This window comes from Larimichthys crocea, chromosome I (genome assembly GCF_000972845.2).
Source record: "Larimichthys crocea isolate SSNF chromosome I, L_crocea_2.0, whole genome shotgun sequence".
Lineage (NCBI taxonomy): Eukaryota > Metazoa > Chordata > Actinopteri > Sciaenidae > Larimichthys > Larimichthys crocea.
In genome coordinates, this window is record NC_040011.1 from 27,733,614 (window position 1) to 27,760,078 (window position 26,465).

At 40.7% G+C, this 26,465-nt stretch overlaps 3 protein-coding genes across 13 annotated transcripts in view; 2 read left to right on the top strand and 1 right to left on the bottom strand.

Moving 5' to 3' along the window:
- The window catches only part of dlg3 (discs, large homolog 3 (Drosophila)), a 73,739-nt gene extending 71,613 nt beyond the window's left edge, over window positions 1-2,126 (top strand). For all 8 annotated transcript variants that reach the window (XM_027279759.1, XM_027279757.1, XM_027279765.1 and 5 more), the window contains 2 exons: window positions 67-158; window positions 510-2,126. In XM_027279759.1, coding sequence (XP_027135560.1) covers window positions 67-158; window positions 510-616 — 199 coding nt within the window. In that variant the 3' untranslated portion in view covers window positions 617-2,126. The remainder of the gene's footprint in view (window positions 1-66; window positions 159-509) is intronic.
- On the bottom strand, window positions 1,829-13,211 carry tex11 (testis expressed 11). Of its 4 annotated transcripts, none has more exons than XM_027279778.1 (29): window positions 13,040-13,196; window positions 12,175-12,287; window positions 11,890-11,974; window positions 11,678-11,757; window positions 11,513-11,593; window positions 11,307-11,426; window positions 10,994-11,074; window positions 10,780-10,865; window positions 10,640-10,697; window positions 10,462-10,572; window positions 10,250-10,331; window positions 9,921-9,999; window positions 9,665-9,816; window positions 9,439-9,524; window positions 8,961-9,098; window positions 8,679-8,781; window positions 8,453-8,577; window positions 7,742-7,827; window positions 7,233-7,286; window positions 7,108-7,148; window positions 6,943-7,020; window positions 6,761-6,831; window positions 6,186-6,299; window positions 5,890-5,962; window positions 5,658-5,807; window positions 5,440-5,548; window positions 5,194-5,314; window positions 4,421-4,588; window positions 1,829-4,215 (listed from the first exon to the last, which is right to left on the bottom strand). In XM_027279778.1, the coding sequence occupies exons 1-29, from the start codon at window positions 13,065-13,067 to the stop codon at window positions 4,144-4,146; spliced, it is 2,745 nt and encodes a 914-aa protein (XP_027135579.1). In that variant the 5' UTR covers window positions 13,068-13,196; the 3' UTR covers window positions 1,829-4,143. The 4 variants fall into 4 exon arrangements, 3 of the variants coding, with proteins under 3 accessions (XP_027135579.1, XP_027135583.1, XP_027135591.1); XM_027279782.1 differs by having other exon boundaries at window positions 10,462-10,557; window positions 13,040-13,195; XM_027279790.1 differs by lacking the exons at window positions 12,175-12,287; window positions 13,040-13,196 and having other exon boundaries at window positions 11,513-11,609; window positions 11,890-11,909.
- Window positions 13,212-16,637: 3,426 nt separating this feature from the next.
- Window positions 16,638-26,465, top strand: part of kdrl (kinase insert domain receptor like) — a 39,767-nt gene continuing 29,939 nt past the window's right edge. Inside the window, exons 1-4 of the mRNA XM_010736572.3 lie at window positions 16,638-17,217; window positions 22,751-22,841; window positions 24,314-24,528; window positions 25,971-26,098. Coding sequence (XP_010734874.3) covers window positions 17,154-17,217; window positions 22,751-22,841; window positions 24,314-24,528; window positions 25,971-26,098 — 498 coding nt within the window. The 5' untranslated portion in view covers window positions 16,638-17,153. The remainder of the gene's footprint in view (window positions 17,218-22,750; window positions 22,842-24,313; window positions 24,529-25,970; window positions 26,099-26,465) is intronic.

Here is a 26,465-nt window from a genome sequence, read left to right on the forward strand (position 1 = left end):
GATATGATAAGATACTAGTCACTGTAAGTGTTTGAGATAGTAACTCTAATTACTTGTGTTTTTCAGGGAAATGAATAAGAGGCAGACGTACGAGCAGGCCAATAAAGTCTTTGACAAGGCAGTTAAGCTGGAGCAAGACTTTGGAGAGTATTTCACAGGTTGGTCTCATGCCTTTTTCTTTTTGGTCACTGATAAATATTTGTAGTCCTCAAGCACAATGTGACGTCTTCAGATTACTTGTTTTTTCCGCCCAAGTCCAAAAGCATGAAGATACTAGATAAGGTAAATTTGCTCTATGAAGAACAGAAAAATGACATATTTTGAGATCTTAAATTTGTCATGTTGAATCCTCACATTAGGAAAAGCTAGAACCACCAAATATTTGTCAATTTTGCTTGACAATAATGAATCGACTGTCTTGTTGTTGACTGAATTGTTGCAGATGTATTCTTTTTTTAGTTTATTGATGCGACCAACAAATATGTGTGCCTCTGTGTTTGTATCTCTAGCTATTGTACAGGGTGACTCACTAGAGGAGATCTACAACAAAATCAAGCTAATCATTGAGGAGCAGTCTGGTCCCTACATCTGGATCCCCTCCTCAGAGAAGCTCTGAGCTCCTTGCCGTCCTCTCTGCATCGGTGCAGAGCTCCCCTCCTGCCTCCCAGAGACCCCACCTAAGCCCAAATAGCCCCCTCCCCTCCTCCTCCTCACCTCCTTTTTGCAGATATGTTTCATATCAAGCTTTAGTGTCATCATTATGTTACTCCCTAAATGAAAAAGAAGTCTTATCACCATTACTGTGACTGTGCACACCCCTGCATGAGTTTCTCAACAAATCCATTCAAGACTGGAAATGCCATTCCAAAGGAATTTGTCAAATGAAAACAAAAGGGAAAAAGGAACAACTCCTTTTGTGAACTGGGACTGACTGAAGATCAGAATGTTTTACAGAAATCTGGAGAGAGGAGTTGGGATTCAAAAAGAAGTTGCAGGGAAACAGAGACAAATCATACCAGGTTGGAACACTTTGTAAATGTTCATCAAAATCACATTTAAAAAGACACGCAAGATGAGAAGTGAAGACCAATTAAGGTTGTTGTTTTTGTTTTGTTTTTCTAAAATGACTGGATAAAAACCGAGCCCTGCTGAAGGTACTGTTCATGGAGTCATCTCTCTTGTTTATAATGACTGAGGAAATTAGTGGAGCCTACAAACTGGTGATCTATTTATCACAAACCAGCTTGCTGTTTGGTCGTCTGCCAGTTGTCTGTGCTGCAGCTGATAAAGACATCTCGGGAGGCAGATCAAGAGGAAGAAATGCGTTGTGAATCTCTACATTTATATTATGAAATCACAAGATCAATGATAAAATCCCACTGAGATTTTACTACATATTAAAAACTACACATTTTACACTTCACTAGAAATGTCAATTTGGAGGGCTGTTAGATTTTATTTTAGTTTTTTCTTTTTTTCTCTCTCTCTCTCTTTCTTTGTGGGATTTTTTTGCTTGTGGTTTTTAGCTGCTCTGTGTAAAGGACGGGGGTAGAGAAGTGTAACAGGGCTCTCTGCAAAACACCAAACTGCCTTACATCAAATACAAAATCTGTTTTGTGACTACCTGTTGTCTGTTAGGGAGGCTGCACACAAATGACAAGGAAAAGAGGAGACATTCTCGTCTTTTCTCACTTTTTTGTGTCCTCCAACTGCCGGGGAGGGGCCTGACTTGAGTGCAATAGATGAAACAATATCTCACCTCTGTAATAGATAAAGCAGAAACAGAACAGTCTTGCCACCTTTCCTCCTCTATTTCAACCTTCCTTCCTGTGTAATTAAAGAATTTGGCTATTAGATTACAATTTGGACAGCCAGAGGCTCATAACTTATGTTGAGCAGCAGACCACCCTATTACACTCTCTGCCTTCCAAGAGGATTCTCTTCTGATTGAATGGTCACATGGTACTGTCCTATCTGCCACCGTGACGGTGGCCTTAAAACGGGTAGAACAAGACAATAATTGTATTGGATGTCCTAACAATTAAAGAGTCAATATAACCTGTTTTGGATTGTCCCCTGTCCCCCTACCAAAAATAACACTAAAGTTGGGTTTGATTAAACCTAAATGCTTTGTGTATCTATAAATGTATGAATTCTTAATGAATCTGTTGTTGGCAGGTGCTGAACCACTGTGTTGAACACTTAGTGTGTCTGGAGTGAGCTAGACCAGCTCAGGAATCTTAACGTACGGTTACCATTTTCCCCCGCGACCGAAAAAATGTCGTGTTTGAGCGGTGACGCAGAGCGTTGGTAGCTGTCAAATGTGAACAAACAAGTACTGGTAGTACGGTCACTTAGTTAACGGCATTTTCAACTAAACTGTGTAATCAGGCTGTATCACGTGTCTTCTCTTTTCGTGAGGCGGGGAGCTTGTTCACCGATGTGGTAACCTTTGAGTTTGGCTGTTTGACATCACCTGGATTGAAATGACCTGCTCCACCCTCCCATGCAGATCTTGGCACTCTATGTTAACGTGTGCATGTTGAGAGAGAGCTCCTCCTGAAGACGGCACACTGCGGCCCCACGTTCTCACTTTCCTCCTCAGCTTTTTGACCAGTGCAAAGGGATTTTTTTTTTCTTTCTTTCTTTCATCTGAGAGCCAGACCAAACGAGAGGTCGTAACCTCGACCTCTGGGGTCCCCCTGCTCTCTCTCCCAACCACAGAGCACCTGTACCTGCAGGCATTTTCTGAACAGGTGTGCCCACCTGACAGGCACCACTGCTAAACCAGCTGTCATTACCTGTGTCAAAACCAGAGTTCAGGGAATAACCGAAGGGAACAGAGCCATTTATAAACTGCTTGCAGACTGTTTCAAAAGGTGTGGTAGCTGTACAATGTAAATAAGCCCTCAGCAGATCCCCCTCCCCCCCTCACCTGTGCTTCATGCATGTGTGAATCAAACTGGGACAAACATGTTTTATAGACCACAAATGTCAGGTAAGTAAAGTTTGAGCTACTCTTGAGATATAATGTCCATACAAATGTGCTGTATTGTTGGTATTTCTCTTCAAATGCCTATTGGAAAATTTAACTAGTCAGATGGGAATTCAATTCCCTCAAGTAGGGCCTGTCTACATGTGATTTCTTGTGGAACGTGTCTGGGTGTATAGACTTAACAAAAAAATAAAAAATATGTAAAATAATTAAAAAGAGATGCAGGCAGAAACCTACACAATATCACAGAAACCAGGAGCGTTGATCAATACATCATTAGAAGTTTAGAGTTGGTCCTTTCTGGTGTTTAGTTGAAATACAGCTGACTGTTAACAATGTGTGTGGTATTCATACCTCAGTCAGCCATGTCAAAGCCCAAAGAACTTGATTTCATTTTCCTCTTTCCATTGAGGTTGTGGTATATAACGAGACGGAACCTGAATGCCTCTTTGTGTGTATAATTGATGAGGGTCTTTGTTCTGATGAGAGAAATGACATATATGCTTTTATTTTTTGGGTGGGGGGGGGTTAGGGTTCTTGTTTGTAGTTTTGGGTGATGATGTTTATGTTATAGCACATCTGTGCAGTAAGTGCTTGCAAACATGAACCCTTTTGATTGTACAGTAGTTTCCTTCCTGTCACTGCAGGTGGTACAGCCTATCAGGACACTCGGCCTCATGGTCTTCCCTGTCCTAGTCATGAGGGAACACAGACCTGCTTCTTTTGTTTGGGTTTTATTTTGGGACTTGACAAGAGTTTATTTGTTTGAAAATAAAATATGTGACTCAGTTATGATTTTTGATGTGCTTGTTATTCTGCTTTAAGTGGAAATAATTGAGTTATCACAGTGGTATAATTTTAAGATAAGATTAGTTGTCGCTTTTATTGACAGGAGACAGAGAAAGACTGGAAACACAGAGAGAGTCCCAGACCAAAATCAAACCAGGAATGAATGTGGTATATGTCTTAACCACTATTCTACTGGGGCGCCCTACAATCAGGCAGATTTAAAGCAACTACTTATCAAACTGAAATATTTGGTGAACATCTTACCATAACGTTAATCAAATTAAGCTGCAACAAACTGAGTCAATGTAAGTTCACCCTCTGAACGGGTAGTTAACAACAGCTGAACAGCCCCAGTTCGGTTATTCTTCCATGATGTGGTTCTTCTTGGCTTTGTCCAACTTGTCCAGGATTTCACTGTAGAGACTGGACATCTGTGGGTACACAAGGAATACCCGTATTTAAATGGTTTACAGTGGTCGTTATATGCTTAATTCATGACAAGGCCTGTGTGTTTCTCGGTCCAAAGCCTTGTCACGTTTGCCTAACAAGTAGGATAGTTTAAACTCTATCATGCTCAACAACTACAACCACCCCATTCTGCTTCATCCCCTTCCTTCCCCTCCATCCGCTCTGTACCTGTGTTTCGTAGCTTTCCTGCAGGGATCCCAGGTAGCGGACGAAGCGCATGGCGAGGCCGCACCACTTCTCAGACTCGGGGTACTGAGCCAGGCTGTACAGCAAGATCCCCGTGTTCCAAGCCTCAGTCAGCAACCACAGGGTCTCTATCTCTGGGAAGTCGTCCGGCTACAGAGAAGAGCAGGAAGATGTTCAAAAGCCCATTTAACGGAGGCCACCTGGGTAACTCACTTGAGCCAAGAGATGTAAGTGAAGTGTGGAGGAAAATCTTTCAGTGGGTAAAGCCTGTGAGTAACTTTCCTCCAATCATGTTCTACTGTATGTTAACCTGAGGAGTGTTAAACCGAGTTAACAAACTTGAAGGTCTATCATTTCTAAAGTTTCATTGGTTTTTCACAACACTTAAATCTCGGGCTTTCACTTTGATCCAAAGCTTTCAAGTAATAACTCGATATGAAAGGGGAAATATGCACTGCCTCTAAAGCAGTGTAATGTCTCAATAATTTGATGCCTCTTTCAGAGCTGCAGCTCACCGGCAGTGTGATGACTTGTACAGCACATTAACATTCAAATTGGCAGGAAGGGGGTGGTGAATGGAAGCATCTGCTAATTGAAGTGCGGCTGAAAGCCCATTGATAAAAAGAGGCTTCCAGAACAGCAGGCAGACATGGAGTGGAGGAGAGGGGGTTAATTATATAGCAAGGAGAAGTTCTGCTGGAGGGAACAGGAGGTGGGAGCCAAGGGATGGCGGCATGTGATTGGTTCTGACTCACTGCGGCTGCAATGATGGACAGGGCCTCCTCATAGTAGCCCCACACCTCCTCAAGCACATGGGCCTCCACCTCTGATACACCACTTGGGAGGGACAGCTTGATCAGGCTGTGAACGCACTTGCTAAGACAGGAACACAAAAATAGCCGCACAATCAGAAAGCCTTTTCATCCTAATAAGCACTTTGTGGGAATGGATCGTTAATGAAATGTCAAGGGTATTTTCATGCAGAGGAGGGATGGGTATGCCTGCAGCGTGCCAGGTCGGCCTGTGGTTGTTTCCTGTGCAGAGAGAGAGCAACCCTCAAGGCCTTCTTACACAGCAGAGGGAAGTGGGCTGGAGGCTCCATGGCTAAGGCTACATATAGGGGGGAAAAAAGATGCCAGCATACTGTAAATACTAGACTGTTTCTCTTTAGGCACGTCACAGAATAAAGATTAACAATGGTTTGTTTTTTTTTTTTTACCTGCAATGGTCTCTAGCACCTTGATTTCAACATTTTCAAGCTCCATGACAGACTCCAGTACTGTCTCAACCGTGGGGTCATTCAGCTTAGCATAAGCCTCGAATTCATACAGCAGCAGCAGTGTGTCTGTGGGGTCCATTGGGAAGTTTCCTGTAACACACATCGAGAATTAATTCTCTAGCTCCACTTTGATTCATGTGAAGTCGTGCAAATAAATAAATGCTGTAGGTACCTGATGCTTTCAGGGTTTTCCAGACCTCCCTACAGATCTGAATGTGCTCCAGAGTCTGAGTGAGCTCCTCCGTCTGTGAACCAAACAGAAGCACAAAACCAGCATTCTGGATTCATCGTCGCCATCTAGTGTTCACCTCCTCAGTAAAGGCAGAGGGATTAAAATGAAACACCTACGCCAGCACCGACCGAGTGGTTAGTCACCTCTCTTCTCCACCGGTCTTGGTAAATTTCCATCCATGTGGATGGAGAGAGTGCTTAAATGTAGGTGAGGGGCAGAGAAAGTGGGTGGCACACCTGGGCAGAGAGATTCGACTTCCTGTAGAGCTCCAAAGAGGCAGCAGCAGCCATGAGCAGACATGTCTTCTGACCCATGAGCAGTGTGTGATCAGAAGGGCACAGCTGGGAGAACTACAGATATGCACACACAAAAGAAATGAATGCATGATTGTACATCATATTTTAATGTAATAATGTATTTAAACACTGTACAGCAAGAGAGTGGCTTATTATCTGAAGTTGATTTTGAGCACAACTCAAATAAACATTTGTGATGTGAAAATATTGGAAAAACATTGTCTCCTCATTCAGCAACTACTTTTGATGATTCTCCTTAAAATAAAAACATCTACTCAACATCCAACAGCAGAAGCTTTTAAGCTTGTGTATTTAAATCGAGTATGTGCACTCATTGACAGAGGTAACTACAATATAGGCTGGTATTGTTGTGGGTCAGCGTGATTCTTCATCTTAAAGTGATATGTTAAATTGTTCTAAATCAATGTTAAATCCCTGTTCAGGTATTATTGATCCACCCGCACATGCTGTAGATATCGATTAATTCACCTGACAAAGCTAATAAGGACACTTGCCTGGTAAGAGAGCACAAAGAAATCCCTCATTCTGTCAGGGCTGCTCTCGCACTGCAGAGCCGAGTTCCAAGCTTTAACAAGGACACACACGCACACACAAACAAAATGAAGGTGCTGCAAGATTTCAAGTGACGGCATACCATGTTTGACTGAGGTGTCAAGGAGAGAAAGAGTCATAGTACCAATCTTCCTGAACCAGTTAGCTTCCTCTGTGCGTTGCTCGACAGTCATGCCAGACTGGTGTGAAACCTTCTGCAAAGCTACACAAACATTTTTTGGGGGGGTTATGATGCACAGCAGATAATGTAGCTGAGTCATTTCCTCCAAAAAATGCAGTATGTACTCACCCATTTTTAGATATGGCAGCAGGACATCCAGAGTCACACTCCTGCATGTAGTGATATAAAGCAGTGCATTTTAATCTGTGGTCGATTGTAATAAAAGCAGCATCAATGAAGGTACTTTCCCTCACCTCATCTCATCACGTGATTTTTCTGTTGTGGAAAGGACGAGTCGAACCAAACACCTATAAAAAGATGAATGGAGAAACCGGTGTTGACCTCCTTTATTTCACCTACTAACTTTATTATACAGAGACACAGTTTCAGTGGAGAAGCCAGGAAATATAGGTCAGTGGATCATAGAGGTGTATGGAAAACTAACAGACTCACTACAGTCTCTCAGCACACAAGCCATCTCTGCTAAGTGTTGTCACTTAATGTGTGAAACTCCACTGTCATGTTTTGTTTACACGGTCTCAACACATGAACACTGAACGCTTTAAAACGAACAAATTAAAAAAACGTGGCAACTGAAATTAAATATTTCAGTTTTCAAAGCAAACTGTGGGTTATCCAAAAAAGTCTTGTTTTTAGCTCAAGACAGCAGTATGGAAAGAAAACATCCATATGAAGTCATGTTTATCACTCTGACGCCTTTACACTTTTCATGTCAGAGTTTTTTTTTTTATTTGTCACTGACCTGAGAGCAGTCAGAACCTGAGCTTCATCTTTGGAGTGTTCACACAAACTCTCCAGAGCTTTCACGGCAGTTTCCTGCTGGTCGTTCTGTCCGAAACAAACTTCCTCACCATCGATAACACCACCACACACCGGTCATATTTATCACAGTCACACAGTATACTTATGATAAGATTCCCACATATTTTCAATTTATTTCAAACATTTTCTAAACCTCCACTGTCCACTAAGCTGCTTTATTATTTGTTTAAATTCAGTGAATTTTGTTCTGTTTGAACAATTTGAACTGTATCATATAACTATTAAAGCTGAACACCAACATTTGTCTAGACTTATTTATATTTTTATGTGTAATACACTTGGGGAGATAGTAAAGATCCTGTATATCTGATTTTTTTAACCGAAAAGTGTAAATCCAAACATCTGCCGTCATGTTATCCCTTCCATATCTCAACCCCTCCTGCACACGTGCCCTCACTAACCAGTTTGATTACACCTTCATTGCCCCTGGGGAATTTCATTTGCACAAAGAGCATATACAATATCAAAAGTAAGTACCCATATGTTTTAAGCTATATAACATCATAACAATACCATTAGACTGGGACATTAATTGCACTGGACCAAATACATTCTTCTCCCATACTATATATACCACAAGTTTTATGTCTGCTGTACAGAACTTAGTAATGAGTCCTGTGATGAGTCCTACCTCTAAAGCAATCTGAGCTGCCAGACTGAGGAGATTGGATGCAGCGTTCCCAGATACCAGCAGTTTGTCCTCACTGGCCACAGGACTCTTGGACAGATGTCCCATCACATTCAGTGCCTCTGCAGCTGGTGCAAATAAACAAGCCTCAACATCACAAAGAATATTCAGAAAATGTGGCTGTAATGAAACTGTAACACGACTACCACAGCTAATGTTTTGTAAATACCTTTCCCCACATTGTTCTCCAGCACTGCGATCTTGTAAATACTGAACTGGGTGAAAATGTTGTCAGGATCACACCTCTCTGCTTCTTTAATTGCTTCTTTGGCCTGAAAGAAACACATTTTCATACACACATGGATCACATGCAGTACATAAACTGCAGAAATGTGGCAAGTAGACATAGACAAACTACCTGGTGGGTTCTGACACTTACCACCCACTGCAGCCAGAGACTACACAACACATTTAATTTCCTGACTTGTTGCTGTGGCTCAGATGGTCTTACCTTTTCCAGTTGTTTAAGCTGCAGGAAACAGGAAGCTCTGTTCCTCTGTAGTTTGGCTGAGTTGGGCTCCATTTGACCTCGCTTAAAGAAACTCAGGGAGTAGTTATACCACTGAAGAGCCTCAGTATAGTTCCTGGCCTGAGAAGAAAGATACACTACATAAACATTAAATTGTATTTATTTATCCCTGTGTGGAAATTAAACCTCCGCATTGTACCTATCACAACTATTTAGGGGCAGTGGGCAGCAACAGTGCAGGGATCAGGGACTATTACTACTTCTGAGTATTTCTGACATGCACGTCACTGGGTTTTAAGGAAACCATAGCACTCAAAGCAAACCCACATAAACACAGAGAAACATGCACAGTGCACAGAGATAGACAGCCTTCTGGCTACGAGACAACAGTGCTGTCACAAACTATCGGGTGTGTCTACACTATAAAATATCTTGTGAATTAAGGTTGTGTTGGGCGTACCTCAAAGTGTTTGGACGCTTGATCCCACAGCATGACATGTAGACATGTGAGGGCCTGTGGACTCAGCTGTTTTCCTGTATAGTGGCCTGTGTGGGTGTCAAAAAAATGTAGTACGAATACAGAGGCACATCTACAGTGTACTGACTGCACTGCTATGAAATACATCATGTCATTCTAATGGAAAACAAATATGGTCTACGTGTGAAACGCAAATAAAATAAAGTACCAGTGATGATATCTTCTATCTTCTGTTTGCCCAACAGCTCCTTGCCTCTCTGCAGTAGCAGCTCAACATGCAAGACAAGAGCAGTTCCCAAGTCAGGGGACGACTCAAAGTGCTGACACACACGATTCAGACACTCAAATACCAGCAGATCTCTAGAGAAATCAAAACAGACATTATTGTAAGAGAGATAATTAGTATGTGTCTGGGCATTCCTGTTTATTACATTCATGTTAAGCTATGTGTGTGATGTTTTTACCTGTCTCCAGACGTGAGTAGTTTCACTGTGCTCAGACACACTTCAAGGGAAACTTTCGCTTCCAGCATCTCATTAAGTCCTGAAAACATATTTTTATCATCTGCCTTTAAATGTGCATGATGCTTAAATCACCCAGTGACACTTAGGAGGGTCCCAGTACACAGTCCTTACACCTTAAACTCATCAGGAGACATTTGTTCTTAAAAATCACCATTTTTTCTAATAGTGTTTGAGAATCTACTCAAATGTCTCAGCCACTAACACCCCACTGCTGCCTATGTTAATCAAGCTCTGTATAAATAATTGAATGAGGTCGGGTAATGACTAACCTGCTCTGATATGATCATCTGAGGCCCTGCATCTCAGGAGTATTCTGATCTTTAAGTACAGCCCAGAGGCACTCACACATTCCTGCCAAATTGCACAATGCCATTAGCTGCATAGCATCTATTCTGTTTTTTTTTGTTGTTTTTTTTTGGTTAATGCATGCTCCAAAATGCATATGTAAATCACAATGTGAAAATGATTTCATGTATCTCACCTTGTTGGCTAAGCTGACAGCATTAAGAGCTTTCTCCTGAAATCTGTCACAGTCCCACTCCAGATAAACAGTGGCAAGGAGCCTCAAAACCTTGGCCTGTTGTGATGGAAACTAAACAATTAAAAAATATTTTAATGTACCCATTGCTTGTACAGAACCTTGTATAGCAATATCTTACCCGGACTTCTGGTCCAGGAGCATATGTCACATTCATTTTCCCAATGTCATAGCTTTGGCTGAAACAGAAGTAGAACAAATCTCTTTTCTTACCGCTTTGTTTCTCAACATGTTACTATAGAAATTAAATGTTATATTTACCTCAACCAAAACACGCTATCCTCGAACTTTCTCACTTCGTAAGTGTCTATTCCAAAGTTGTAGCACATAAGGGAGAGGTACGCAGTCTGCATTGAAAAAATACATTCACAGTTAACATCACCCACACTTCCAGCAGCAATATGTACTGTAAATGTGAAATAACTATATTATATACTTGTGTTGTTAGAGTGATAACAGAGGAAGTATTTTTTACATCTTTTGGTAGCCTGAGCAGCATTTCTTTACAGCGCTGCATATAAGCCACAGCGTCATGATTATTCCCTTGACCTAAGGCCTGTGAAAAAAAAAGAGAAACTTGAACTTCCTGTTAAATGTCAGCAAACAATATAACATTCCCCATTATCACAGAATGAGATTTTCCCCTCTCATTGTTTCACAGTTCACATTTTAGCTGTCTCACACTTCACACTGCAAGTCTGTCAGAATAACACTTCCTCAGCTGCCAAATATCACAAGAACAAATATTCACATTGAAGGTGTTGAACATCGCATGCGCAACAGCTTACCGATTCTGCCTGACATGAGAGAATTCGAAGCAGATCTTTCTCTACATCTCCTTTGGATGAAGTGATGTCAGCTGCTCCATCACCTCTGGACGTTAGTTTGCTGTAGAGCGTTTCCAGGCTCTAGGGATATTGTATGTTGAATAATTTGTAAAGACATCATATTTCTCTTTGCTCACTTAGTCTGAGTGTTCATTTTTTTCCTTCACCTTGACAGCAAGCCTTAAGACGTTATCTGCCATCTGAGGATTTTTGCAGTCCAGCCAGGTTCTCCCTGTTTTGCCTGCCATCTGTAAAGATTAGACACTGACAAACAGACCTTGTCATCCTGAAACCGGTGAGCACTCACAGACTGTGCCGACAGTATTTCTTACCAAGATTTGCTTGCGGAGGACGCCCTCTGTTGGATTCTCAGGCTCACAGCAGTACAGCAGACTGCATGCGACATGACGCACTGTCAGGATGGTGAGAACATTTGAACGTGACGTGACACGGCTTGCAATCCTTAAGTTGTAACAACATTTCAGATGATGTGTCTGAGTACTCTCAGTATCATTTATAAATGAATACTACATCTGTACTGTACCTTTGGCTTTCTGATTTTTACTTATACTCGTGCCCACGTTCTTAGTAACTGCCCAGTTCCACAGCTGGATGGCACACTCCTCAAGCTGTAAGATGAATAAGAAAAATAAATATGCATGCACCTTACACAAAGTAAGTAAGTAAGTAAAGTATTGCTAATGTCCTATTACTAGATAAATAGATCTTAAAACCTTACGACTATATAATATGAATAATGTTTTGTTGAATAATGTTTTTGTTTTTCAGTTGCCGTCACAGTCAAACTCTCTCACACACTTAAATCTACCTGCGGATCTGTTATTTTAGGGAAATCTTCCAGAGCAGAGACTTCACCGAAGAGTTTCTCTATGACTTCATCAAAATCTGCCGGCTCTGTCTGCAGCAGGTTTTCTGTGAGACCTGTGTATGTCAAAAAAAAAAAAGTCAGGACATGTTGACAGGACATGAACAAGGCAACAGACAGCAGCAGACACCTCATCTATAACAGTGGTCAGTGATGTCTGACAGGGTATGGCACATATCACAATATCGTTTTGCCCACTACACTCATAGCAGAAGTTATTTCACCACAGGAAACAAAAGGAGGAATCTGTTATCGCAACACTACTTTCCAGCTGAGTTAAAAAATTAAGCAACCCTATACTTCTTTAATTTACAGTAGTTATTCAGTGTAACTTCACTACAGCATGACATTAACACCATAAAATAAAGAAAAGTAAACAACTTTTCAAACGTTTATAAGCTCCTATAATTTTGTATTTGTACTTGAATGAATAAGTTTAGCAGCTTATTAAAATTCTCACTGATTTAGCCAAAAATACAGGGTTTCTTTCACTGAATATTCAGGTAAAGTTAGGTAAAAGTGTCTTGTTTATTGATAATGCAACTGTATACAACTGTATCGTAAATAAACATCTCAAAAATCCATTTTTATAGGGTAGGCAATGAGCATGAATATATAAAACGAAATAACTACCTGTTAGCTGCTAGCCTTAGCTAATGGCGGCAGTTAGGTTACCTAGCAACGGTTAGAGACCTAGTTTAGCAATGTTAGCATGTAGCTTTACTACAACTGCAATTTGCAGCCCAAGCGACCTTAAAACAATATTTATACAACAACTAGTTACCAAGTGAACCGGATAGTTACTCACATTTGACAGTTGAAACAAACTGCTCCATGTTTTAGGTTTAAACCCGCTGAAATGAGTTGTCGGTCCTCACCACAGCGCCTCTTACGTGACTGACAGCTGACACAACAAATGAGCGCCAAGTTAAATCTGACCAGAAGGAAAGGTAACAAGGTTTAAGTTTGGATTAGTGTTCACTATTTATTAAGACTTATTGTGCCTTTAGGCTGTTTAATTGACCCATATCTTGGTCATTATAGTATCTGGTTGAGTAAAGCATTATGTGATAGTTGCTTATTGTTAGTCTAGTTAGCTTTAAGTGAATGGTAAGGGGATGGGACATATTGATTTCTTTAAATGTCCCTTCTGTAGAAATAAACCAATTTCACATATAACATTTTTATTTGATAAAGACAGCTGCAGCAAATAACCTTAATTAAATGACTGCATTAAGTGTCAGTGCCTGGTTTGGCAGGGTGACACACCCCATAGATTGTAAATAGCTCCGTGTCACCATTAACTGTGTTGGATACACTTTTGCTTTTTCTGTTAGAAGAGCCAGGACTGTGATGCTGACATATCAATATAGAGATATTCAAGTTTAATGTCTAAGAAGTGGAGCTAATCTCATTTTTAACATATATACAGAGCCAAACAAACATACAAAAACAGAAGCCCTAAATGTTCATTTCCTTTTTTCTTATTCATGAAATAAACTTTGAATAGATCATTTTTATTTGATATTAACTTTTTCTGGTGACTTGTACAGGGTGTACCCCGCCTCTCAACCAATGTCAGCTTGGATAGGCTCCAGCCTGTTGGGACCCGGGTGAGGATAAGTGGTTACAGAAAATAGATGGCTGGATTAACTTTCTCTATATTCTCGTTTTTATGTTATACTTTTGTTCTTGATCTAACAATGGGGGAAATTGAACCCAAAATATTTTAGAACAGATTCTAGTCCAGGTGTTGAACTGGGGGCCAACTTTATCCATGAGTTTCCAGAAATCTTTAGGTAGGACCAATCCATGACACTGTTTTGACAACAACAAGAAGTTATTATATTGAAAGAAATTGTCTTGTTAATATTGTTTGACTATAAGCTATATTTTGCCCACAAACATTTACTCCATAAGATCCCTTCCCTCCCTTGCTTCAAAAGCTGCAGTGTGGATGTGGTCTGGATACTGCAGGATTGTTTTTACACAAGACTGACTACAGCTATTTTATCAACAAGGCAGGCAGCCAGACCCCCTCTACACCTCTCCTGAAGAAAGTCTTTATTTCTACTGGTTCATTTACCAGAGAAGACTTTGCGGTTTAGGCAAAAGGAAGAGTACACGCTGTGTGTGTAGAACCAGTTAGCCCCCCATCGTGTGTTTTGAACACCAGATTCTAAAATAAAACACTTTAAATCCACCCCTCTCAGCTAGCAACTTCCAGCAATTGTTCATCTGGAGACTTATCTGCTGCCCTAGTGGCCCGGTGGGAATGTCTCCTTTTCTGAAGACTTATATGTGAAGACACACTGAGAAATTTATTTTAGCAGACAAGGCAGTTTATTGCAAACTTCACCTCTGCCTTGTGAGCTACTATTTTACTTCAAATGTCAAAAGCATGTTATCTTCAGATTACAAGACCTGCTTTTTGTAGCCATTTGATTTGAGTCTTGTCAGTGTGCCAAGAATCTACTGTTGCTTCACCAATGTTTCATAAAAGTGAGTGTCCAATGGAAACAAAGTAACCCAACAGCCTTAAAGTCTATCATGTTCCCTTTTTTCTGTGGAATAAATCATGCAGAAGAGAGAGAGAGCTTTCTGTGTATGCTCCTTCTAGCCACCCAAATATGGATATTGTTTTGTGATTTTCTTGAGTAATTTCATGAAAATACAAAAATTAAATAGTGCTTTATTTACAGTAAACTAAACTACTGGTACTGTGTAGGACATCTTTGGATCCATGACAGGATGGTCTCTGAGTCACAGAACGACTCCCACGACTTGGATGTTTTAAATTGTTTCCTATGTTCTCATGTTCCTTTTTACTGTTGTCCTGTTGCAGGGTCCTGTATCTTGTGCTGTGACTCACCTAGGACGGACCAAATCTCATGATACAGTCCAACATGGTGGCCGTTCAGTCTTGACATAGGCGGAAAGGTGAGGACAGGATGCTCTTATTTACAATGGCTTCTACTGTGACCTGCAGCAGCACAGTAATTGTTGTAGTGATAAAAGAAAACAGTCTGCAGCACATCCACACACACTGCAGGGTACTACTGGACAAAAGAAGATTATTTACATTGATATAAAAAGCAGTGTATCCTGTTTCTAAAGTTAAAAATAAATCCAGCAAATGTTTATTCTAAACACTTGAGCAGATATATTCAGTCTGATATCACAATGATTGTTTACATTTGATCTTTTTTTCTCTTGAAACAAGATAACTGCTGTTACCTTTAACCTCGGTTAGATAGTAGGTTAATTTTATCAATGGCAGCTTTACATGCAAAAGATAACTTAATGATCTACTTTACAATTTACCTTCAATCTGTCATTTAGAAATGCACTCTGACCACAGTGAGCCTGACCACTATGGGACTTTTGAGACACATACAGATTACCAAGAGGAAAACAGATTAGGGATTGTGGCAGAGTAAATTCTGAGCTGATTTTTTCTATGTTGATGAACTGATATGAGTATTCAAAGGTACTCTCCTTTCATGAACAAGTGACTTTATTAAAGTTCAAGTGTGTAGGATTTAATGGCACCTCGCAGTGAAGCTGCAGATTACAACCAACTGAACACTCTCCCACGCCTCACCCTCTCCTTTAAGCATGCAGGAAAAACTCTGGCTGTAAAACTCACATAAAAAGCAAAAGGCCATATCGAGATCAGTTTGTCTCGTCTGGACTACTGTATAAAAACATGGCAGACTCCATGGGAGAGGACCAACACTGACTATAGATATAAAGACTCGTTTTAAGATAACAAAAACACGACATTTCTTACATATACATTTATGAAAACATAGTTATGAATATCATCTGCCAATAGATACACCTAAATCTTACACACTGGACCTTTAAAGAATATTTAAGTTAGATACTCTTGCTAAATAATTCAACATAGACTACCACCCGATCCTGCTTGACATTGCTGGGGGCTGCTTCCTTTTGTTTTTCTCGGTGCTGACTGCCACAGTACTGTAAATCACGGCACACACTTTCTGCATTGCAGACTGAGAAATGTAATGTTATGCAGCGATGCCGATGTGTCTGTGATAGGCCTGATCAGTATATCAGCCAAGCTGCATTAATTAATATATATACCATGACAGAAGTGATAAATCTTATTCAGGTTCATTTCACTTTCTCTTAGAGCTTTACATTAGAAATAAATATAGTTGTTGAGATTTCTATTGCACATTTACATGTTCACTGGCATCACTACACCATCCCCATCAGCAGGAATATCACAGCTCTGCCTAATCTTTATTTCTCCTAAGACATTTCCGTCTCAGTAGCCTGGAGGTCTCCCCCCCCCCCCTCCCAAAAAAAAAAGTGACGTTGCGTCCCTCCTCTGTGTCTCCATAAAACGTGCCTCACGCATGGGTTGTAAGGCCAAGTGAGGAGGCGAAAGGGAGGAGAGTGTGTTTCAAGACGCGCACGAAAAAGCAGGAGCTGATTGATTTCTTGCTTTTGTTGGCTATACCAGACACCGGTTAAGAGACTGACATACCACTCATTCATTTTTTATTTTCTGCCACCCATTGAATTTAATTCATCTAACTTGTTTTTGTTCGAGAGCACCTGCCCCGAGGATACAGCGGTACATCCGTCTCCTCTTTGCGGGATCGGGATTTGGACTACCCAGCTGCGCAGGGGAGCTCCCCTGCGAAACGCGTAATGCGAAACGCGTAATGGGATACGGGATCACCGGCGCTTTTTGCATGTACACCTGAGGGGCTATTGTGGATTTACAACACGGGCTTTCAGATCAAATATAAGACTCTTTTTTGATTTACTCGCATTTAGAAGAAACTTTTCCGAGTGACTTTCATCAGTCACTCGGAGTTATAAGCCTGCACAGGGACTTTATTTCTAACGCACGGTTTGGATCTCGCTGAAGAGTTGGCAGGATGGTCTCATCCGACTGCTTCAGACTGGTCGTTGTGATCTTGTGTTGTTCATCACTCACAAATGGTAAGCAATCGTTCTTGCTCATCTGTTATTTACGCGTAGAGGAGAGTTTGTATGCATGAAAGAGCAACATTTGATTGAACAATTTGATTGGCTTTAATGAATGGCTGAATGCATATTGTCTTATATATGACGTAATCAGCTGTAGTAAGAAGAAGTACAGAGTCACTTCAATTATTTTTTCTTAATAATAATAATTATATCCTTCTCATAATTAATTCAGCTGTAACCAAGAGTTTACATTTTTAGGTCAGTTTTTATTTTATCCTAACATTTGTGGATTTATTTATTGTTTATACATGTAACATCTTTAATTTGCATCTTTTAGTTATATGAGGTGTCAAGAGTTTAAGACAGTGATTGCACCTACAGTTCCCACACAGGTCGCTAGAGGTCGTCTTGTCCCGTTGTAATTGGGTGATTATTGAGTTAATAAAATTTGTTGACTCTGACAGGTAATAGAAACAGATGTGTAGACTTTATAGTTTAATATAAGGTTGATTTTGTCAATTAAATTTAGATTCAGATTTCTTTTCTTAGATAATCCGATATGATATTGCCTTTTAGTGTTTTTGTTATATATTGTAAAAAAAAAAAAAAGTTTATTCCAGCAATTGTTATCTGTGAGTGGACAGGATGAAACAGAGGGCGCACGTTTCTTCTGACAGTACAAACAGCTTCATTGTCTCGTGTCACTCCACAAAAACAAGATAGAGTATAAAAGGTGGATGTTCCTCCACCTTGTGCCAGGTCTAGAGTGCCACTGAGATACTCAGTAAGCTTTTGTCATTTCCAAATAAACAGCCCATCCAAACAAAGGAAATACTGTTCACGTCCACCCCCCTTCCCCCAACACAGACCTACTCATACACACTTTCAGCCTACAAAGCTTTGTCTACTGTTTTTAAGTAGGTTTCCTTCACTGTCCACACACAAAGCGTGGGAAAGACACAAGGAGGAAGCGGACGTAAGGGCAAGAGGCAGCCTGGAATTGTTCTGGCTAGTAAAGGTCACGGAAATGTGACACGCTACCTGAGCAAAGATTTCTTCCCGGAGCTCCTTGTGTTCATTTTGAGCTATGTCAAACTCCATCTACAAGACAATGGCAGGGAGGAAAGGGGGGGTATTGTTTCTGCACAGGAGCCCCTGACTGGTAGAGCCATTAGTTATTGATAGTGCATCAAGTCTATTCTGTTCATGCTGAACTGTGTAACAAATGAATTCATTGTTTCTGTACCGTACAGAGCAGTACAGAAACAATGAATTATTGCCTAAATACCGGGAATAAGATTCATGTTGCATCCTGTCAGCGATGATGAATAGAGACCTTCATTATTCAACTGAGACACATTTCTTCTTATTTCTTCACATTTTTACTACGATTTTAACATTGATTGAGAGGTAAACACTCAATAAAAGATAATCTAAAGTGTTTGGTAATTTGTTAATATTTGACTTGTAGCTGCTCCGTGGGTCGATCTTCACAGGCATGACCTTTTGTCAGCAGTTTAAATAAAAAGGGAGAGAACCTTCGTGCAGCTCTCTGCGACATGGTGCTTGCATTTTAGACTTATTTCAGTAGGTCTGGTTAATGGTTCATGACTTTAAGCCTTGTGAATATCACTTGGTGTATGATGCATGCAATAATACAATAAACCTTGTCTGTGAATTTTAATAGATTTCATGCTATGTCCAGGTAGTTTATAAAATTATTTCATGCCTTGTACAGATTAATTTATGAGCCAGGAGCAAGGTCAGTGCGTAGACTGGCATTGTTTTAGAGTGAGTTGATGTTGTGATGTTGGAGTCATTTTTACTTTCCTGCTGAGACACATGAGATGAAGTGGAAAATGGGAGTGATGAGGGGTCAAGCAAGTGCAGTGGAGGCTCATTGCTCACCAGCGGTACGTCTGGGTCAGTGCAGGCAGACACATTCATATACACACTCACCTGGATTTAGTGACTTACCAGCAGAGCAGAAAAAGTAATTCCCTTCCACAGGGATATTTAACTTAACAAATTGCTTTGTGTAGCAGTTCTTATGGGATGATTGCAGCATCTGGTCCATACTAGCCATGTCCACCCTGAGCCAGCAATATATTTTCTTTGAATCCTGCATGAGATTTCAATTTCGAGGAGCTTCTGTCTGACTACTAGTCTTAATCATACATTATGGAACAGGAATCTTCTGGGTTTACCATTTTGGACTCTCATGCAGCGATAACTGTTTGTTGGCTCCACTCAACTTTATATAACCTAAAATGGCCACCCATCATGGCCAGATGTTTCATTATTTTGCTTTTTTAAGAGGAGTCTGGGGCATTTTGCCTCTAAATCTCCAAAGACTAATATACGGCTAATAAAAAAGGCACTCTCCCTAACTGTTGTCTTAACCTTGCAGTTGGCAAAGTGAAGGGCTGTGTGGGAGAGAATACACCAGGACACAGACCACGTAATGCAGCCAGAGAAGTGGTAGCTACTCTTGTTTTAGCAGGTGGTCCTGTCCTATATCTTGTCAAGGTTTCAGCTTTGTGGCACCAGAGTGTTAAGTCTTTAAAATGTGTCTCTTTGTTTGACTTAAGGAATATTAAACTATCAACAGGCTAAACCGATTGCCTCAGTAACCAACAGATTGGCAAAGATGACGCACCAAGAGTGACCCTGCCCTCTTTTGTTAAACAGCAACTCACCCTCCATCCTTTCTATGTTTTTGTTGTCATAGAAGTACACAATAATGTGGCAAGGTTAAACACGGGAAACGTTATGCCATATTGTTTCTCTTGCCTTGAAAACGCCAAAAAAGATGTTCTTTCTCCAACTCTCAAGATAGCTTCGTTGTTTCATGATGGGATGGGAAGTACAAAGAGCTGCAATGTACTCTCCGCAAAAGAGAAGGGAGTTCCGCACATTATTTTCCGCACTTGAAGGGTTGTGACTTGTTTCCTGTTTGATTCAGTGATAGCACAGTCATCTCAGTACAGTAACAGTAGTTTTTATTACACAGTATTGACTTCCAGCAGTGTGCTGCAACAGCGATTTCCTTTCACATTTTCCTTTCACTTTTTCATTGTTGTTAACATTCATCTCAGTTTGGTTTATCTTTAACCTTCAGTCCTGTTAAGTTATAATCTAATAATGTGATAACTAACCACTTTTATGGGCTTTTTTCTCAGTTCATCTCAACATAGTTGCGCTCAAAATATCTTGTCTCCATGTTACATTATAACACATAAAAATCATGCTAATTTTATAATTATAAATAAACTAAATTCTTGACTATACGATGAAAAGAAATTAGGGTACTCTGAGGTAAACATTTTCAGTTGCATTGCTAAACCTCTGGCTTAGATTAATCGAAAACCTCCTTCAGTTGTTCATTGTTTGGCCATTCTTTCGGACTAAATATTTAAATCACATTTTCTGGGCCGCAAACATCTCAGAGCATAGAATAATGTAAAATGGATCCTGAAATCCAACACTGTTCGTTTTTTTGTCTTTAATTCCCAACTGGTAGTAAACCTACCACAAATGTTTTCACGATGTCCTGTGCCACTTCCCTTCATCAATGCCAAATGAGGACAAGGACATACAAATGCCATCCTGGTCTAATCTTAGTTAACTTGGTTCTGTGTCAATATTTAGTTTGATGTTGTGTGACGCACTCAAGACCCCATCATGAGTTGACCACCCCCCTGACTCTGTTTGTTCCATGCCTGTCCTCTTCTTAATGGCTCTTAATGAGAACCAGCTTCAGGGCTCTTTGAACTGACACAATAAGCACAATTTCTGGCATTTTTCAGGCGCTCTGCTGGAGGAATGCAGCACACAGCTGTTATGGAGGGTTAGGGGTGTCGGGACGCTTGCTGAGGTCAGCAATGGGCAGGCACTGGGGCAGGTGGGAGTTTTGAGGGTGTGGGTGTAGAGAGACAACCGCGGGATGTTTTCAGTGGGCTGCTGCGGGCCCCTGCTGATTCATCCATCTGTAGTGTGTTACTGAGGGGAATATGGGAAAAAGTGGCCAGTTTTAAGAGAAAATCTGCCTGTCAGTGCAATTCAAGGTCAGGCTGATGGTTTTTATTGTTGTTAATGTTATATGTGTGTGTGTGTGTGTGAGCAGATGCCAGCATTCGTGTGTTGCTTTTGAAGAACTGACATGTATAACATGCAGAAATATGTCTTGCACACAACACATGACTCATAGTGCTTTTTATTCTGCTGTTTGTCCCAGGGGTCAAATTACATTTGATTGCAAAGTTCTCATTTCCAGATATTGAAATATATGACCCAAATAATTACCAATGTGAGGCCAGAAAAACAAAATTTGTGTGACAACTAAAGAGCTCAACAGATAATTATAAACTTCTTTTGGATTCTGTGATTGTTTATTAACATGTGAAACTTGGATTTTTTCATTAGTCTAACATACAGCTAGAAGCACGTGGTATCACAGCATGAAAGAGCACGAGCCACATCCCTTCCCCTCTGCATAACCTTAAACAATAAAACAATGATGTTCTAATATTTTTTGAGGAAGTCAATATTGAGTGCCACTGCCAACACTGGCACTGTCAGCTCATTCTTAGCACAACAGCTGTTCTGAATAATAGACAAATACTTGTAAAGTGTGTGTGAGTGTGTGTTTTTCTGTGTGTGTGTTGTTGTATTTGTAAATGCAGGTGCACTTGTGTATGTGTGTGGGTTTCCATGCATGTATGCATATATCTCCTGTATCCATCATCTCCTGGCAACAAGCTGTTGTGTAACTCCATTGTTTTTCTCGATCCTATGCTACAAATAAAGGTTTCCCTAAAGACTGTCACATGTGGAGTGTCGACTTAATAAACTTGTTCTCTGACCATAATGACAAGCTGTTCGAGGTCCCAGTGAAAAGAAGGAAGTCACATGCTGGGACACCTCCTGGACAGCAGGGAGAATCACGGAGTTTCCTATGTTGATTACGGTTGGAGGGACCTCTCAACAGATACAGCTGGCTACGCACCAAGTAGAGGCCCCCTGGATTCAAACATCTCAACCTTGTGTTTAACAATAGCATTTAGAGAGCAAGGTCAATGGTAAATGAAAAAATTACTTGTTACTAAAAGAGCGGAAGGGTGCACCCAAAAAAGCGGTTTGATTTAGAGAAAACACACACAAAAGCACTCATCAGGCTCTCCCGCGGTTCCCCAGTGATTCTGACTGGTTTGACCTCCCTGGCAAAGTGGCACAGCTGCTCCCCATATTGTCCCCTTCCTCCCTCTATTCCACCTTCTCTCATCCCAAACCATTTTTCATTCAACAGCCTGCCCTTACAGCACCAGAGACACCGAAGTGCTCTTACAGCGGAGAATCACTTGCATTATAGGCAGAAACATCAGCACAAAGTGAACCCACATGCACAGTGCTGAAGTGATTACAGTGTTTTCCATTCTGTTGTTTAGTGTGACGGTAGCTGACAAACAGCAGTAATGAGTTGTAAATGTGTAGGTCTGTTGGCCTTTCTCTCTCAGCGCTCTGTGTTTGTGTGTTTGTTCGACAGGTCATTCGGAGAGAGGACACTCGCCTAAGATTCAGCCATCTGCTAATCAACTCATTCTTCAAAAGGATGATCAGTTAAATCTTGTATGCCGGTATGTAACACACCTATTTATGTCGATGGCAAGTCTAATTAAACAATATTTAAAATTTCAGTACACCCAGTGTTAACATGTAGCCAGTAGATGAATGTAACATTTACTCAGGTACTGCACTTTGATGTACTTGTACTTGAGTATTTCCATTTCATGCAATACTGCAATACTATAGTTTTTGCTTACTTTTTTGACATCATATATAAGATATTAAAGGTCCAGTGTGTAGGATTTAGTGGCATCTAGCAATGAGGCTGCAGATTGCATCTACCTGAATACCTCTCCTTTACCCCTTACAAATGTTTAGGAGAAACTATATTACCTGCAAAACAACGCAAAAAGCCATCTGTAAAGCTAGTGTTTGGTCTGTCCGTTCTGGGTTACTGTAGAAACATGGTGCTGCAACATGCCGGACTTTGTGGTAAAAGACCTGCTCCCTCAGTAGATAAAGAGGGCTCTTTCTAACCCGTAAGATAACGAAAACACTTTATTATCTCATATCTTATATTCTGCCAGTAGATCCCCCTAAATCTTACACACTGGGTCTTTAAGTAAACCATAGAAATACTTAATAATTCCACCACTGCATTTTGTCATACAAGATTACCTAAACATTATTTTTTGTGATAAATAAACAAGTTTATGGCCCCAATTTTTCTTTCCCTTAATTGGTCAGTTATCAGAGGTCAGTTTCTGAACTGTGACTGCAGCCATAAAGTTTAAACTCTGCTCTCACTACATGACAGAAAGGCCAAGGGTAAAATAAACGGGACATTCCTGAGCCTCAGGACACTCGCTCGCTACAAAGAAGCTGGGACAATCCTAAACAGGAACCAGTGGTGGTGGTCTACATTTATCAGTCCGCTGCAATTTCCTTTAGGGGTGATGGGACCCAAATGTGCTGCATTCACATTTGTTAAGAATTTAGAGAGTCTTACATCATTGTGTAGGCTCGCAAAGAATGTTCAGAAACTCACGTATATCTAATGTAATGCTTCCCTACAAGGCGATTTGCTGGCCCATACTGTCTTGTTTTCTGTCACTGGATGAGAGCTGGAGGTCGCCTGACCCAAAATTCTGCAGGAAAAGTCAGTGGTATGCAAGACATGTTTGATTTTCCTCTGGGATCTCTTTAATGAGAGTTTTAAAATGGATGCTGTGTGGAAAGAATGTGTTAGCTGAGCACACCATTCAAGAGAAACATGTTCCCATGTGAAAGTTCAAGTTATTGGATGACTCAAGATTAACTCAAAATAAACTTAAAATGAACATCTAGTCAAAATGCCCCAAGGGGAGAAGCAGCCACTGCCATCCCAAACTAAAGAGACTGGGAGTTAATTGCCAGCTGTGACACTTTTCTCAAAATAGATCAATGTTTTGGATCCAGAGCTTTATTTCAGATCAACACTAATGTGATTAAGCAATATTGTCTTTGGGTTCAACAAATATTGTCTCTCTCTGTCCTCTGTCAGAGGTCACGGCCCGGTGCACTGGACACTTGGTGATCACCGTCGATCGATCTCGTCAGAGGGGGTTAAGGTGGAGCAGTGTGACTCCAAACATCCCCACCCACACTGCAGCAGACTGACGGTCACATATTTGAGTGCCAGTGACACAGGAAAGTACAGCTGCATATACTCCAAAGATGGCTCAGACCACATCACCTCGACCTACGTCTATGTCAAAGGTGAGACCTGCAAGAGTGCTCTGACCAATTAAGATTACATGTCCTTTTTCTTATCAAATACAGACAATAAACCAGTGAGCAGAGAGCAGCGCAGTCTCTTAGATTTATGCCACTGACAGTCCAGAATGTCAGTATTTTCCAGCATGAGATAAACTGAATGTAATGTTAGAAAAACGTGTTTAGAAATACAAAGAGCTGGTCTGTAAACTTAAAAACTGATAAGAATTCTTTCTCTTTGAATTGAGTTGTTTTTCTTCCTTGGGGTTCTAACTGTGTTTGTTTTCACGAAAGACTCCTGATAAAAGAAATGTTTGCACAGGGTGATTTTTCCTGCTGACTCCAGTGGAGTTCAATCGTGTTGAACTGAACCCACAAACAGTGACGCTTGATAGACAGAATGTAATTGTTAATGAGCAATCTGATATTTCCCCACAAGACACAAAAGCTGAAAAATATCCTGTTTAGCAAGCAAAAAGTACTAAGTTAGTCAGTGAGAATGTAAGAAATGTCAAAAGAAAAAACAGAGGGAAAAAAGGGAACAAAGTCTCAGACCAAAAGAAAGAAAAAAGACTGAATTTTGCAATTGTGTGCACTATGCATGATTACAATTATTCCTTACATGCAGGAAGCTGACTTTAATCTGCATGCATTCAGACACAAGTGCCACAGTTCTCCTTCTCAGAGAGAGAGACAGAAAGAGGAAGTGGTTTCTTTGGTACTATGATTTCTTATGGAGGTGGAAGGGTGACCGTGATTGCACAGGAAGCTCTGGTTATTGACTGATTTCCTCCTCCAGCTACTGTTTTCCTAAGTCTCCCCTAAAGCGTCACATGGCACCAGTTACGTTATAGTGTCAGGCAGTGGAGATTGTTTCAGCTCATTTCACCTAGATGTGTATGTTTTATTAGACTTTAAAGCAGCTGGGCTAAAGAATTGAATAAAGATAAAATCATCTAAGCCTTGTGAAATAGTTTAAGACTATGCAGACTAAACTAAATTCTGGATGCACTTTGTTCCTTTTCCTGCTGCTCCTGTGAATGTGATTCCCAGATCGCCTGTCTATCAGGGAGCCTGCTGTGTTAAGTTCCTTTATCAGAGCACTACTGCTTGACGTCACACAAATCGCAGATTATTTGTGTAGCCAAGAAGTTCCCACAGCAGTTGTGTGATTGTTGGTTCCTCAGTAGGAACGCACCACTAGCCCGATTGCTTTGTGATCTGCTGCCTTATCCAGTTGGAGATTTGATCTCTGTTTTGTATGCTCTTACACTGCTAAACACAGTTTGAGCATAACAGCTGTACAAAACATGATTAATACAAAACATGGTTCCCCCAAAGGACAAAACAGGAGGAACTACATCTGCTTTGAAATGTGATTTCTGACGGACCTGCATTTTAGCTCTCACTTATTTTGGGGGTTGTGTTTTTTTTTTGTTCTACAGATCCTGAGCAGCCATTTGTGGAACCCCATTATAAAACACCTCACTTGTTGGGCGTCTACAGTCATGAAACCAGCCTTGTGATCCCCTGCCGGACGTCCTCTCCTGATGCTGCTGTAAAACTGTTAGGGGTAAGGCCTCACGAAAACAATGTTTTCACACCTGCTTGTGCCTTTAGTTGTTTACTTGTACTGTTTGTAGTAATAATATGTGTTCCATAGACCTGAACATGGACTTTGAAGTAGAGCAATATTGCTATTAATACCACAGCAACAGCTAGGGTACTTATGCTTGTATTTATACTTGTGTCTTTGGGAGAAAAAAAATGTTTCCACTCTGTGCTTAAGGTGTCTTACTGGTTCTCACACCCCTTGTGTGTTAAATCACTCTTGCACACAAAAACAGACCAGGGACAGTGGCATGTCTTAGGGAAGCTCAGGGGCGGCGAAGGGAGTCATTCTGTCTGCTTCCTGTAAGAGCAGGAAGGTGCTCCAAGAG